General features: G+C 34.6%; 1 protein-coding gene across 2 annotated transcripts in view; it reads right to left on the bottom strand.

The window, feature by feature from the left end:
* RBM25 (RNA binding motif protein 25) overlaps positions 1-12,125 on the bottom strand; it is a 43,647-nt gene extending 31,522 nt beyond the window's left edge. Inside the window, exons 1-4 of one of the 2 annotated variants that reach the window (XM_036218321.1) lie at positions 11,935-12,116; positions 4,863-4,979; positions 4,633-4,753; positions 1,007-1,056 (exon numbers count right to left, since the gene is read on the bottom strand). In XM_036218321.1, the coding sequence (XP_036074214.1) occupies positions 1,007-1,056; positions 4,633-4,753; positions 4,863-4,904 (213 nt within the window). In that variant the 5' untranslated portion in view covers positions 4,905-4,979; positions 11,935-12,116. Of the gene's footprint in view, positions 1-1,006; positions 1,057-4,632; positions 4,754-4,862; positions 4,980-11,934 lie in introns of both variants that reach the window. The other variant, XM_016134784.2, reaches the window with a different exon arrangement.
* Between the last annotated feature and the right edge of the window lie 5,047 nt (positions 12,126-17,172).

The following is a 17,172-nucleotide window of genomic DNA, read 5'->3' as shown; positions in this document are numbered from 1 at the left end:
CAAATACTCTCCCCATTTAAATTTTACCTTTTATCAGTTTATCAGTTACTTATATTTCTGTCTTATTTTCCCTTTATAACTTTCAACTTCTCAGAGGAAGGAACGGTCTTACTAATCATTTTACCTGGAATTCAATTTAGCAAAATACCCACAGTAGGCACTGAATAAGTATCAGTGAACTGGGGCAGCTGCTCCAAACTCTAAATGCGAAAGGATAAGAGTACCTGTCATGTGGAACTTTTACAAAATAGCCAAACAGTGGGTGTCCAATGCAAGAAAAGCTGACTCCCACTTTGGTCTACAGAACCATATCTTCTTAGTGGTGTGCTTCACGGCAGATTTCTGTTTGCCCACGCATCTCCATTTTAATGTGAATAAAACCATTCCCCTCCCTTTTCCAAACCCACAGGCAGGAAAAAAGTTTTAAGTATTGAGATCTACCCTCTCTCACAGTGGAATTCCAAATGAAATATGATATTCTACCAATACTCAAAGAAATACAAACTTTAATAAATGTGGAGAATTAAGACTCAAAATCCAAGACTGAATAATGAAACACTTCAGCAGAGGAAAGGCTTCAGTAAAATTTGACAAAACTTGAAGGTATCATAGTAAGGAACAGAAAAAAATATAGCTTGGAAGAGGCTAAAAATTAGGTAGATAGGAGGAAAGAGTAGAAATATATTCAATATAAATTATGTTTCAAAATTTAAATTTCTGCTAGGGGAAAAATAAATTAAATCTAAAATATTAAGTTAATGAAGAGTCCGGAGATTAAGAGAAACACCATAAAACTATTTAGAGAGCATATTTTAGGGACAACTGAATATATGTATGGCTGAATGAAAATATCACTTAATCGATAAATCATTATGGTATAAATGGATGCTCACTTCCTATTATTCTTTTAAATACTTAAAATAATTTATCTAAGTTATAATATTTTTTAGCTTTAAAAGCAATATCACTACTATATCTCCTAATTCGTCCTTAAAATTATACTTACAGTTGGAGCAGGAGCCATAATGCTCATTGGTACAGGAATCATTGGGGTTCCTAAGAGAAAAGCATGAGTTAGTTTTAAGCATACAATTATATATGACTGTATCTATATCAACTACATGCCATACATTCAAGATACCATCTTTAACTCACAGTTAATTTAAATGGAAATGTAAGACTAATGAGATATTAATGAATGCCTTATTCTCAAGAGCAATGTGATATCCGGTCAATCTATATAAGCTTACGTACAACAAACTATTCTCAAAGCAAAAAGGCTACCACAACATGCTTTTGCCTTAAGCAGTATAAAATTCTGTATAGATATTGATTCACGTTCATCTGATCCAGTAAAATTCTCAACTAGTTACTTTCAAAAATAGATTCACTTATGGGTGAACAACAGTATTAATGAATCCTTTAAAAATAAAAAATCCTTTAAAAGTTTTTTAAGTATCAAATGAGAAATTAACCCAGAAACCTAGGAAGAATCTTATTATTCCTAGTCTTTAATAAAAACAAAAATCATACAAAAAATAAGATAAGTAATCTCAGTCACTGTCAAAAAGAAAAACTTCTAAGACAAGCATCTGCTGCTATGAGGATTTAGGAGCTGTCAATGGGCTCCTACTGACATCTGCATTTTTGTTTTCAACTACATTATTTACTAATCAATACCTTAAGTACTAAAAGTACTTGTGTACATAACTAATGAAGAATTCTTACTGTTTGAGGATGAAAAAAATTTTGAAAGATCTGTCTACTTTTCCAATATAAATTTAAAAATGCATCTAAATATACCCCAGTTCTGAAACTGCTCTTCAGTTCAAATTCAGCATCTGTTTAAGATAACTATCCAAAACTGGTAATTAATTCTTAAACATTTAACACTATCGATTTATTTTCCAAAATAATTTATTTAAAATAATTTCAAAGTTTTCTAAAAAATAAAAAATCGAGATTGCTATCAATAAACCTACAAAAGATTGTACAAAATAGAAAAAAATAGGCTTCAAAATCAAACTTAGGTTTAATTCTTAGTTCTATCACTTTCAGTTATGTAACCTTGGGCAAGCTGTTTAACATCAACTCAGTTTCCTCATTTCAGAAGGCCTGTAATATTATCTGAGATCATTTATGTGGAGCACTTAAAATACAGTGTATACTCAAAACTACGATAATCAATCAGTTCATAGCTAAATTTTTAATTTTGCAAAAACAAACAAATGCTCCTCATCCACAGATAAACTTTCTATTAAACATTCAGAAAAAAAAACCCTGAAATTTTTTTTCCATTTTTAACAGTTACTAAAAGGAACTCTCAGTAACTGTGAGGAAAAAACTCCCTTTTTCTACATGCACGCATATTTTTTTAAGGAAAAATTATGCTCATTTTTCAAATTTCTTTTCTGACTTAATATCTGTGATTGCCGCATACATAAATCTCACTCAGAGTTCAATTAATTGTATTTACTAGATAGGTATTGTAGTCTTGAATTATTATAGTGGTTTAGAACAGTATTTCATTTTTTACCTTTTAAAATATTGATGCTGCACACAGAATTCAGGTAGTGAATGAGCTGCAAGTAAAATCTGATTTATCACCCATGTATACTTCCCTAAACAGAAATAATACTGTGTGCTATTAGAAATGGAATCAGAATTGTTTAACAGCATTACCACTCTAAACAAATGCCTCTATTAGTATGGCACTGACCAAACATACAAAGAGAAATACTGAAAATCTGGTTTTGAGGTTTGTTGATTCATCTTAAAAACTAGCAGGGAATAGCCTTAAGAGAAACATGTCCCATTTATCTTTTACTTCTATTTAAAATTTGGTATAGTGCTCATTAGAAAATATTACATTTATAGTATTCTTTTAAAATTGAAAGGATTTAAAATCCTGTCTATAAAACAAATCTAACATTAAGGCGCTGATTTTTATTGTCCCCTATAGAGAATAAAATATTCTTCTCTGTAACTTTGTAACATAAGTGCTTTTTAAAAAGTATCATGGTTACTAGTAAGGGCTATCAAAAAATTGATCTCATAATCATGAGAATAAATTTATGAAAATCAAATGAAAGTGCTCAGGACACTGTCCTTAATCTGTTTGATGGTTGACAACTAACTTTATTCAGTTCTCTGTTAACATTATTTTCTCAACCCCCTTTTCAGCAGAAATTCCTTTACAGTCTATTAGAGAGCATGTAAATAACTGTTTCGTGGGATAATAAACTGATAGCATTTTAACTTTCATACCACACCACAGCAGGCGGTTAACAAAAACACATCCATGATTATCTAGAACAGCTTAAAACATCCTGCTATAAGCATAAGTGTATTAAAAACTTGTCCAAGTATTGTATTCAACTACATGATATATGTTTAATTGTTCTGATTTTTTTAAATCTAGGATTTACCCAAATTCTTGAAGTTTTAAATGACATTCCAGAAAAACTGCCATGTTTATCTTGTTGCTTATCACACCTACTCCAATTCTGCTTTGTACTTGGTCTAGGAGGTCACCAAAGCTGAGCCTCTGTATTGTACATATGAATTAACCACCTATCACATGAGCCAAATGCAAAGTATTTTTGATTTTGTGACAGTCAAGCTCTTTAGTAAAAGACTGCAATTTCAAATAAATAATCCAATAGTTATAAATTGGTCCCTGATGTAAAACTTTCCTTAAACAGAAATATTTCTGGATGATTTACAAGATCATTTAATGATGCCAACCTGAATTACATGAATTCTATGTTGAAATATTTCTAACAAGTGAAATAAAAAGAGCTCTTAGATACTACCTTTTGGAAGGGAAAATGATTTTATATGAAATGTTATCAACCCAGTTAAAATAAAAATACCTGAACTATCATCCATAAACCAAAGGAAAACTTTCTCTGAGGCCAAGCAATACTAATTACAGATCAAGATAATGGTTCTCAAATGTAGATTCTCTTAACTATGGTTAAATGGGTGCCTAGGAATCACCTGTGAACTTGAAAAATTAAGATTCTTGAGCCCCAATTTCTGAGGATCTGATTCAGTGGGTTGAGGTTGGGGCCTGATTTTTTTTTTTTTTTACCTCACGGAACTTTGGAGAGAAGTGTTTATACAGTGATTTGGAAAGCCTTATATACTGTCAAATATTTTTAAAAAGTAGGACACAGAACAATATATCTATGTGAAATTAAAAAATGTTAAAAACTAATGGATAAAAAAATATATATATACTTATAGAGGCTTATAATATGCATCAGAAAAAATCTGGAAAGATAAATAAGAAACTAATAACCCTGGCTTTTCTTCCTTTCTTTCAGTAAGGAGATGATAACAACAGCTATATGGGACTACGATGAGAAACTTTCACTGTAAACCTTTGATTTTTTAACCTTATAATACATTACTTAGTTTTTAAAAATAAAAAATTTTAAATACTTCCAAAATGAGTTTGATATTCAGCCAGATATGAAAACTACTGCTGTGATGAAATTGAAACATCACATTTCCAGATGGATGCTAGCAGACACCTTTGCTACTAACACAGTCGCATATATCATCTTCCTAAAAGTAATACTGTAAAGACTAAAGTTTGTGATTAAACATAATTAACAAACTTACCTGGAGGTACAGGTGGAGGAAAGCCAGGAAACTGTGGGGGTGGGATCCCTGGTGGGAGTGCTGGGATTCCCATGGGAGGGCGATTCAAATGAGGGGGGAAAGACATTCTTACTGCAGCAGTCTAAAAAAAGAAACAACAAATCATTTTATTTGAAAACTTTACAATTTGATATGCCTGGTTTGTTTGCCTTCATTTTTAGAGTATCTGCAAAATTCTAAAGTTTTCTTACCCAAAGGAGTTGGCAAAGACCCTCTTTTCTCTGTCTGTCCATTGAGAATTTTTAAAACTTAGATCTTTTCTAAAATAAGTTCCCAAAATGTACACGATCTAAGTTCAGGATAGACTCCTACAATCATATGGGAATACATATAAAGGAAGAAAAAAATTTTGAGGTTCAGTTAATATCCAAAAATTAAATACCAAACATCAACGATCGTTTTAAACCAAACTCAGAATCCAGGAAGGTATCTAACGGTTATTTTTAAAAAGTGTTCTGATGCATTCATTTTTTAATACATATCAGCACCTTTCAGAAAACTAACGAAGTTACACAGTATTTTTTGATTCAATGTTGGCCATTTCCTCAAATACCAATGACTGTCTCAGTGAACTATAAACCTGAGGGGGAAAATCTCACATCAGGTTACATATAGTAACCACTCAAATATAAAAAGAACATAAATTTGAGACAATGAAAAAAGTCATAATTTTTCTTAAAATTAAAAGCAAACCCCTTAATCATTCTTGAATGAAATTTGATAAACGAATGAAATTCAAGAATCAGATGCTAGTATTTGATGTATTTAAAAACACAAGAACACACTGAACTGTTTCCCCTGGTTTGTGACATTACTACTTAAAAGAAATTTATTTTTCACTTTGTTAAACAAATATGTTTTAAGACTTTTCCTCCCCCCAAATTGTATATTTTCCTCAACATATTTTGTGGTCCACATCTATTAGAAAAGTAGAAAAACAATGGTAGGATGTCCCCAGTGGATTCTATGCACCATTTAAAAACCAGCCAAAGTAAGTGGCCTGATCACATAAGCAGTGATTTGATCAAAGGAGATATTTCTGCTGGACACTAGGAAAAAAATTCCCCCACCTATATACTCTATAACTGAAGGAGCTTAGAGTTGTTAGCAGCTTTTAAAAGATGTCTCTACTATTTTCTTTTTTGTTTTATATTGTTTTACTCACCCTTCAGAAGAGAGAAGATAAAAAGTGCATGTCTTCCACTTCCTCGCCCCCTAATCCCAACAGTTTGGTATATATCGTTGCATTCTTCTAAATATCTCTCTATACACAAACTAATATATAATCATTTGTGTTTTTCTGCAAACAATATAATCATACTATATTGTTATGTGCATTTCTCCCTCCTTACCATTAACATCTTTATGTCAGTTCATAAAGTTCTATTCCACTCTTTATAAGGCAGTTAAATATTATAATATAGACATACAATAATTATTCAACCAACATTAATGGTTGGCTCCACATTTTACCCCTTACAAATGCTTTTGGACAAATTGGACATGTAACTCTATGCACCTGTCCAAGTAATTGTATAATACAGATTAGTACTGTATATATCCACGCTTTACCTCTGAACCATCCTTAAAAACTAGTGTACAAATTGATATTCCAACCACCAGTATATGTGTATGCCCTTTGCTCATATCTCCACCATTGCTGGAGTAAATCGGTATTTAATTATAACAATATGAGAGGTAAAAAAGACTTTCAGTTTGCATTCCCCTAATCACTTATGAGGTTAAATATCTTTTTACCTGTTTATTAGCTATTACTTTAAAACGGTCTTAGAAAAGCATGTTCTTCATGCTCACAGATGTTCTTCTGACTTAAGTTAGGGTAGTAAAAAATATTTTATAAAATCTAAACTTCAATTTCAGAAAACACAGTAACACTTAAAATATTTAGAAAGTTTTACAGGTAAAGTAAATACCTAGGATAAGTTCATATACTTAGCAAATAGGGTACTGGAAATGCTTTAAAAAAATAAGTAGGTATTAGCATACATTAGAAATGGAAAATGCGACCAATTTAAGATTGTAAACGTGTAATATTTTAAAATAATTATTTTGTAATACTTTATGCTCAAAAATAAAAACAAATACTCTTTAAGGAGGGGGGCAGAAGTCTATCTCCTTTAAAACAGAGAGGGCTACTGTCCTACTTACAGCTCTTGTATTATAATACTCTATCTCAGCACTTTCTTAGGAGGACAGTTGGTATTAATACCTGTTGAATAAATGAATGAATCAGTAAACAAATTAACTCTGAGGACCTCATTAACCAAATTTATTAAGAAGCTCCCATGCTAGCAACGGATGACCCAGTGCCTACCGTCATAACGGTTATCAAGATTAGGCCATGAATTCATCTTTAGAATCACTTTCCCCCAAGTGTTAGATATAAGTATTTTTTAAACCCTCTATATTCTTGATGTTTAAACAATATTTCATTGTTTTTAACTGTATAAGTCATTCTGTAAAGAGTTAACCAGATTATATGTTTAATTTTAGTTTATGCCAATATACCCATTCCATTCACATCTAATTTTTCTATGAAATATTTCCCTTTTACTTTCAATCATTCAAAACGTGCTTATTCATAGGCTGAACTCCAAAGGGGAAGGTTATCTTAATAAGGTAATGATTTCTACGGAAATTCAGAAAAATACTTCTGGTGATCTCTGATAAAGATTAGTGTTGACTCTAAACATCCTAAAATGAAAATATCAACCACTTATTTCAACATAAAGTTTTATATATTTTGACATATGTGAAAATGATTAAAAATAAACTTTAAAATCATAACAAAGCTTATTAGATTTTACCTATAGCTGATAAATTGTAAAACTCTTTTATAACAAATTATATAGATATTCCAAGTTGGTACTTTGCAGAATGAAGTTGAGAAGAGAGCTAGGGAGCACATTTATTTAAATACTGTGGTCAGGGCTCACCAAGAAATATTTGAACAAAGACTTGAAAAAGGCTGAGGTAGGAAGCCCTATTCATACCTGGGGGCAATGGCCTCCTAAGCAAAGGAAACAGCAAGTATAAAGAGCTTGAGATAGGCATGGAATGTTTGTTTGGGGAGGAAGAGCAAGCCCAACAGGTAGAGCAGACTATGAGAGAAAAGTTAGAGATAAATGTTGAGTATTACTTGGGGAGGGAGTTCAGAGAGTGTAGGGCTTTATAGGCCACTGTAATATTTTTGGTTTTTACTCTAAATAAGATGGGAAACATCTGAAGGCTTTTTATTTGACTTACATTTTAATAGTGTTACTGGCCACTGTTAAGACTGGAGAACAAAGGTAGAAGCAAAAAACTACTGCAATAATTCAGCCAAGAAAGGGTGGCCTGACACAGGTAGTAGTAAAGTGTTAACAAGTTTTGTTAGAGTCTGGATATACTATGAAGGTAGTCAATTGCTGAGGGAGTGTGTGTCGGGTTTAAGAAAAAGAGATGCAGTGGTTATTTTTTTATTATCATTGAAATGATTTAGTAGTGCTTCACTTTTAGAAAGTTCAAAGCATTTTTACCTTCTAAGAATGACACTTTATGGCCCAAAGCAACAAAAACAAGCACCTATGATGGAAGCTCTAATGCTATCTCTAGTATGGCAATGGTCATACAGGTTTATGGATTTGTCAAAGTCCCCTGAAATTGGGAGCATTTTATTACATATATAAATTGTATCTCAATAAATTTAGTCCCCGCCCTCCAAAAAACTTCTAATTGGTATAAGTAGTCCTCCATTTGGATTTATTGCAATAGAAACAAAATATTGTACCAAGAATGGATTTACAGGCTAACCGTAACAGGACATTGTGTGCCAAATTTCTGAAATTGTAAGAGGCAAATGAACCAATGGATTCTCCTCAGCAAACCCTCATATACAACTTATTCATTCACTCAATAAACATAGCTCTGATTATATGTCAGATTCCTTTCAAAGTATTATTTTTATTAGCTCTGAAAGAGCAAATTTTACATTATTATATAGTTATAAACCAGTCCATTTGCTCTACAATGAATATAAATGATCATTAGTGTTGCATGCACTGTTTCCTGCTTTCCTTACAGCCTAGAACAGGGGTCCCCAACTCCTGGGCCTAAGAACTGGGCGGCACAACAGGAGGTGAGCAATGGGCTAGCAAGCAAAGTTTCACCTGTATTTGCAGCCACTCCCCAGTGCTAGCATCACCATCTCAGCTCCATCTCAGATCAGGCATGAGATTCTCATAGGAGAGTACCAATCCATGGTGCCAAAATGGTTAAGAACCCCTGGGGTACAAGGGACTGACATAGCTGCCTCAGCCTAAGCAGAGCCCTTCGAAACATCATTTCTCAAACTGAATTTCCAAAAACCGAGTCCTTAGAAACTATTTGTAGGAAAGTGTTCCATATCCAAATGAGAAATGATTAACAAAAAGTGCCTTTCACAGGAAAGCTTTTCAGATGTATGAAAATGCTTAACTGTTTTTGAGTTTCCAAAAAGGGAGCTGATCTTTTTCTGAGATTTTCACTTTGCTGTTTTACCATTCCAATTATTAAAAAAGCAACATTATCTATAGAGAAAGATTAGTAGTGATTGTCTGGAGTTAGGGTGACTTGCAAACAGGAAAAAGGGATCCTTTTGGAGTAACAGTTGCACAACTCTGTACATTTACTAAAAAAAAAAAAAATCACTGAATTGTACATTTACAGTGACTGAATTTTATGTCAATTACGCTTTTTTAAAATGCTTTTTAAAAAAAGCAATACCAATTCAGTAGATTAGCTAATACAGTATCAACATTAATTTCTTGGTTTTGATCATCATACTGTTGTCAAAAAAATGTCCTTGATTTTAGGAAATACACATTTAGAGGTTAAAGAAAACCACCTCTGCACTGGCTAGCAAAACATTTCAGAAGAAAACTATGAAGAAAAAGAGAAGAGGATAAAGCAAATTGGTAAAATGTTAAGATTTGGGGAATCTGGGTGAAAGGTATTTGAGAATTCTTTATAGTATTCTTGTAACTTTTTGAAATTTGAAATTATGTCAAAATGAAAAGTTAAAAATATGAATAATTCTGGTTAGTAGAAATCTGTTTTTCATTTTCAAAAATGAAGGAAAAAAGCTATTCCAAAACTGTGAGGAATTAAAATTTTTATGAATGGAAGCAGTAGTATAAGACTATTAAGAAATTTTTAAAAATACACAGTATATTTTTGTAAGGTCTTAGAAGATTCAATGATTACTTTTGCTCCCAAAGTTATAATATAGTTAACATAATTTCTCCCTGCACATGTTATTTTTACACATGCATTTCGTAATTGAGAAACGTATATAGCTAATTTGTCTGCAGCCCAAAAACTTGAAAATCCCAAACTTACATTAGGTCAGAAGTAGTTATCCAATGTTAAAATGGACTTATTTTAAAAATATAGAGCCTTAACAAAGTGGAATAAAGATAGCAAACCACAAAATAAAATTAGTCAAAACTATCCTTAATATATAATCCCTACATGCAACAGTGAAACAATAAAAACATTTTCTTCCTAAAAGTGCTTTGATACCTAGCAAATAAAAAACCTACAACAAAAACCCACTCTGGAGACCAAAATAGGGAATTTGGTAACCCCAAGAAGATGAATTATTTAATAAAAATAGCAACTAACACTTTTATTTACTTTCATTTACAAAAGCTTTCGATATACATTATCTCATTTAATCTCTCAAATTACTCGTGTATATATGTATTATTTTTTTACAGATGAAGAAGCTACTTTGTCCAAGAGAACACAGTAAATGGGTGGGGACTCCAAAGTCCCCGACTATCCTTAAATTACCAATCCAAAGGATAGCTTTTCACTGTATCACAATGCCTCTTTCTAGTAAAAACACACCAATGAGAAACTTCTTATTAAGTATTAACTCTGACTTTTAAAAGTCTATTCAGACTACATAGGAAGAAATTTTAGAGTCAGAGTTAGGCTCTTGTGTACTTGACTGAAAATTATTAAACAACGAACATCAGGTTAATGTGTACTAAACACTGTTATTTGGGTACTGCACTAAGGATTTCACAGACATTTTTCTCAATTCCCAATTCCAATAGCCTATGAGGTAGATACTATTATAATCCTTATTTTACAGATGAAAAATACAACAAAGGCTTTAATTAGATTCATTATAACATATATTATCTACCTGAATCATGAGGACCTGATGACCAACTGAATGCCTTTCTAGGCTTCTCAATGTTTTTGGAAACAATCTTTTAAAAATTAAAGCCCCCCAAGACAATATAAAAATTACTGATACACTACTACCCACTACCTAATTCACAGTACTTCACACTATAGCAGTCTGGTGCAAGAGAAGTCCAATCTCTTCCCTCCTTTTGGTCTGCTCCACTCTGCCCAGTATCAAAATGGCTTTTCCATGGCAATTTAAATCCATAATTACATAACTTCAAAGTTATCTTCATATTCCTAGATCTATTTTGAAAAATGTATTAAGAAAGTAGTATTTAAGATCAAATAAGGATGAGAAAGAAGTAACACATTTTAATGTGAATCTAGTCATCGCCAAGAATGAATGGGGATATAGTTTACTGTAACCTCCAATGGAGGAAGGGGCAGGACCACAATACTCATCATTATCTTAGACAAGCAAACCAAGAGGGTGCTTAAAAAAAAAAAAAATTAGGCATTAGCTTAATTCGGAGGGAGGGAGGAGTTCAACTCAGCGATGGGCTCTAAATGACCAAAGAGGAAGGGGAAAATATCCGTTGGTGGCTAGCAGCTCCCTAAAGAGTGGGTGCTGGCTGGCTTCTAGACAGAACCTAGGCCAAGTGAGTCCTAGGCCCGGAAAATCCACCATAAGGCTCCGCAGGCTCTGGCTAGAAAAGGGCCTCAGAGAAGGGCTCCCCGGGGGCACACCTATCGTTTGGTGGCAAACGCAGAGCCCAGAAAGAACGGAGGCGATTCACTGTGCTGGCCCGTGAAAGGAAAAGGGAAAGTGGGCAACAATGCAAAGAGAAAAACCTCTGGCAATAGGTCCGGCCTCCACGGGCTCCTTCTGGGCCCACTGGTTTTCGAGGCCTTAAAGAAGTGAAAAAACCCAAGCCTCGTGCCCGTCCCCTCCCCCACCCAGCCCCCCTCTTTACCCCCATCCCACCCCGGCCCTTTCGGAGCCTCCCCGGCTTTCCTTCCTCCCCTAGCCGAGGTACCCGGTTTCCCAGTTTTCACACGCATTCAGAGGCGTGAACTCACCTGCCGCTAAGGAAACGGTACTGTCTTCGCGGCCTTATGGGCTCCAGGTTACGAGTGGGTTCCACCGGTTCGGGGTTTCTGCGCGCCGCTCGCTGGGAGACTGGTTCCGAAGCGACTACTCGCACAGGCCGCAACGCAAACACAGCCGCGCTGCGCGGGGCGCTTCTGGAGGTCTTCCTCTTGCCCGGCATGCACTGCGGCTGGGGGAGTAGAGAGGAGACTCATAGAGAAGAACGCATATAGATAGTCTTCACTGTTGGCTCTGACTCACCACGCCCCGACGAATAACCATAGAGAAGGAGTCCTGAATGGGGACTAGAAAGGCTCGAGCTGTAAATTACGACCCACCCTGCCATTTTTGATTGGAGCTGATTGAATCTTGTGACTATGCGACGCCATCTTGAGGTCAAGGTTCCGACTGAATACGGCGCTGAGGATGTTAGAGGATTTCTTATTTTGTAGTTTGTGTTTCGGAGACTGGAACCTTGCTCTTTGGTTCATGGAGGTTCGGTGAACTGATAACTGGGTCTCCACCAAGCACCTTAATAGGAACCCCAAGAGCTGATCTTTTCCTAGAAAACACCTACAATTGATCCCAACAGACCTGACCATGGTGGGTTTTTTTTTTAAGTGCACATGCACAAAAGCTTTTGCGCACTGTAGGGCCAAAAAGGTAGATGTTTGACATAACCTAAACCGACCTCTAAAAACATTTAACATAGCTTTCATTCAGGAATGTAAAAAGCTAAAAGGAACCTCACAGGCCTTTATTTCCCAACTACTTGTTTTTCAGAAGGCTTATAATTTGATCAGTTTAAGTATTGCCTTCCTAAGTGACTAGTGCTAAGTGCTGTGAGGGTAAATGGGAGTTAGATTTTATTACTTTCCTGGCGGAGCTGCAAACAGTGCAAAATAGTTGACAGTAGTTGACGAATTCTGACCATTGTATGTAAAATTAGAACATACCTCTACGATCCCTGTCTGCATTCCCTATTTAATTTTACTCTACAGCGCGAATTACTATCTACCATACTACATATTTTTCTTATTTATTTTATGGTCTGTCTGCCATTATTCCACTAAAATGTCAACTTTAGGGGCGCAGAGATTGTTTTGTACACTGCTGTATCCCCAGCGCCTAAAACAATACCTGGTACATAGCAAGTGCTCAATAAATATTTGTTGAATGAAAGAAATTATTACATACTATGAGTATCGGCAAAACATAAAATACAGTGGGAGACCAATGGGTAAGGGTATATCATTCCTATTCCTCCTATCTAAAATTTACATTCATATGTATTTCTGCTTGCTAAGTTTCCTTACCAATGAGGAAGACTAATAATACCTACTCCCCAGAGCTATTGCATGGACTAAATTACCTAATGTATATGAAAGTACTTTGGTGAAGTGCTAGACAAATGATAATTACCTCGTGCAAATGAAAAGAGCAATTCGTGCTTTTTTGTTTTTTTTTTAACCACCACAGGCATAAATACAGAAATCCTCTCAAGTTACTCTGTATCCCTTTGTATTGTTAGAAACATTACATGAATTCACTTGTATAGTAAAATAAAATCTTGAGAGAGAAGTTGTCTGAAGCAGCAGTTTGCTAACTTTCCTGTAGTAAATATTTGTTATGTTGACCTAACATACATTCATTCCCTGTCTTAGGTAATGACACTCCAAATTTCTTAAAAGAAATGATCCTTCCACTACTCCAGATATTAAGTAAGTCCTAACCCTAGCCAGATCCCTTAGGAGATGATAATAGACTTATAACCCAATCAAATCCCTGTGATTTAACCCTTAAATTGTACCAGGCACTATTTAAAGCATCTTGCAAATATTAGCAACTTTAATCTTCACAGCAGCCCTCCAAAGTAGAAACTATTGTTACATAGATATAAAGAAACTAAGGCTTGGAGAGTTTAAATAAGTTGCCCAAAGTTATATGAATAGTAAGTGATGGAGTCTGGTTCCTCAGTCCATGCTCTCAATCATTACTCTATGCTGCTTCATCAGGAATAACGCTAAGAAGAAAAAAAGAAAGATGGAGGAAGGGGGTGGCCATCTTTTCCACTTCAACGAGGGAGATGTTAAGCTTGGAACTGGCGGCGGTGGGAAGGACGGTAAATAAAAAACCATCACAAAATGAAGCAGAGCTAAGAGAAGGTGGGAGGTGGGAAATTTTTTACAATATCATTTAAGAACATGGTTTTAGTCGTTCTTGAAGCCAGATATGCTTCTAGGCTTCTTAATATCTAAGCCAATAAATGTCTTTTCCTAAATCAATTTGAACTAGGTTTCTATCTTTTCAAAAGAAAGAACCATAAATGAGACACTTGTATATACTTGTAAAAGGCCAATTTTCCATATAAAGTGATGAGTTAGACTATACTTTTGGTTGTAAAGATGAGATATTCAAGTAGCTTAAAAATGGAGGGTTGTTGAAATATAATGACAGAAATATTCAAAATATTGGTAGCAGCACTTAGTCTAGCCTGTGGATCTGAGGAAGTCAGGGAAGCCTTCCAGAAGGAAGCATTATTCTGAGCTATGCTTTAACTAGGACTGCAAAGTGCGGACAAATAATGAATATGCTCCCCTCCACTGTAATCATAGAAATGCTAATACCATAGTGAGATGTCATATTAAAGCCATTTTACTGGTGCAAATTAAGAAGTCTGATGGTACAAGGGTATAGAATAATAGGAACACTTAAGCAATGCTGGCAGAAGTCTGTATTGGTACAACTACTTTGGCATAGCCTAGAAAAATAAAGCATGATCCAGCAGTTCCACTCCTACTATTATGTAGAGAAATCTTCACATATATGGACCAAGACACATGTTCAAGAATGTCCATGGCACCATTATTCATAAAGGAAAAATGTCTGACAATAGATAAACATGTTTTCAAAAAGTCACCTATTTATATCAAGATGGAATGAATAAACTACAGTTAGTTACACATGAGATGTTGAGTGAAAAAAGCAAGTCAGGAAAAAAAAAAGTCAGAAATCTATGTATCTTATGATATCATAATGATTAAAAAATTGGCAACTATTGTTTGAAGAAACACGCATATATGGTAAAACTATATATGTGTAAAAACCGAAGAAATTATTTATTGAAAATTCAGGGTAGTGGTTACCTCTTGGAGTTATTCTCTCTCTTTTAGAGGGAGCAGGGGTGATGAGACTAGAAAAGAACATATATAGCCTCAACGTTTTTGGCAATGTTATATTTAGTTCGTCAATTCAGTGGTGAGTTTACTGGTTTTCATTTTATTATTATGCTTCATAATTTACATATGCATTATATACATTTTCAATGCAGCAAATGTTTTAAATTAAAAATAAATTATGCAACTATATCCACATATAGAAGCATATTTTATTTTGCTTTTTAAATTTTTACATAAATGGAATCAGTTATTCCACTTTCACCCAATAGGGCTATGTTTTTTTGTATGTTAAATCCATGTATAATCATTTATGCAAACATAAATCCATGTATGTAAAAATCATTTTTTTAAAAACAGCTACATTGTATTCCATAACATAGTTGTGTCATTGTGTACAGATTGGAAAGTTTTCAGAAGCAAGTAACGGACAACCCATGTGAAACTGGCTTAAATAGTAAGAAAACATATTGGCTCATCCAGCAGAAAGACTAGCTAGGCTGCCCTTCAGGGTTGGGTGATTCAGAGGCTCATTAATTTTATCAAAAATAAAGTTCTTTCTGTCTTGCTTTTTTCCTATCTGTTCTACCAACTACAAATGTGGACCTCATTCTAAGGCTGGTTCCCCTCATGGTCACAGGACGGCTACACTGAGCTTACATGCTTTTTAATTCAGGAGAGAGACTAAGTAGATTTCATTCCCAGAAGATCAAGGGAGAACATTCTAGAAACCCCAGAAACCTGAATTGAATCATGCCCTAAGCTGAAGTTCTTAATCTTGCCTTAGAAAATCATTGGCGAGATAGATGCAATTACCCTTAGTCAGGTCTATCCCTTGAGCTAAGGGTAAGGTCAGTTTCTCTGAAACCCAAAGTCTGCTGGGGAAAGGTGGTTATTTGAACAAAATTAGAATTGTTTGAAAACAGGAAGAGGGAAATGAATACTGAGGAGGCAACCATCGTCCACTAAACAGTTTATTTAATCAGTCCCTTTTTCATGGACATTTGTTTCCAATTCATACACAGAAGGATATCTAGGAGTGGAAAGGCAAAGTAGAAGGGTATGCTAATTTCTAAATTTGAATAGATGTTACAAAATAGCTGTTCAAAAGGGCTATGCCAAGAACACATTTCCGCAAATATGTATATCACTCTAATGGGAGATAATGACGTTTAATTTACTGTAACTTCCATTTCCCTGATGTCAGCTAGTGAAGGTATTTCTTCTTATAGCTGTGTATCTGAACCTGGTCTCTCCCAATCCAGTGAAACTACATCTACCTTTTTTGCTAAATCCAGTGTACATTTCTCAGCCTTTATCTTATTTTACTCCTTAGCATTTAACACTTACGACTATTACACTTTGACAAATCCTCTGTCTTCTGTGTCTCACACTCTTGCTCCTACCATTCCACTTCCTCCTCCTCAGTGTCCTTGGGAGCTTTCTCTTCTTATGTTCATGCTTTAAAATGTTGGTCTTTCCTCACGGTCCTGTTGCAAGTCTCCCTTTCCTCTTACTCTAAGTGACTCCACAGTTGACTCATCTACTTTTAGGGCTTCAGCAACCATCTATTTCCAGATCTACATCTTGAGCTTAGATTACTTGAGTTCTCTCTCTTATTGGCCAGCTACCTACAGGGGTTTTTTTTTGTTTGTTTGTTTTTCGTTTGAAGTAAATTTACATGAAATTCACCGTTTAAAACATTTTTCAGTGTATAATTTAGTGGCGTTTAGTACATTCATAATATTGTACAACAATCACCACTAATTCCGGGACATTTTCATCACCCTTAATAGAAACTCTGTACACATCAAACAGTCAGTCCCTATTATCCACTTCCTACAACCCCTGGCAACCATTCATTGGTTTTCTGTTACTATAAATTTGCCTATTCTGGACACTTCCTATAAATGAAATCACAGTTTATGTAGCCTTTTGAGTTTGGCTTCTTTCACTTAGCATGTGTTTAAGGTTTATTCATTTTGTACCATGTGACAGTACTTCACTCTTAATTATGGCTGGATAATATGCTCTTGTATGGATATGCCACCA

This window comes from Rousettus aegyptiacus, unplaced genomic scaffold (assembly GCF_014176215.1).
Source record: "Rousettus aegyptiacus isolate mRouAeg1 unplaced genomic scaffold, mRouAeg1.p scaffold_m13_p_3, whole genome shotgun sequence".
Lineage (NCBI taxonomy): Eukaryota > Metazoa > Chordata > Mammalia > Chiroptera > Pteropodidae > Rousettus > Rousettus aegyptiacus.
Note: the sequence above shows the minus strand (reverse complement) of the source record. Positions and strands in the feature narration are given on the sequence as shown.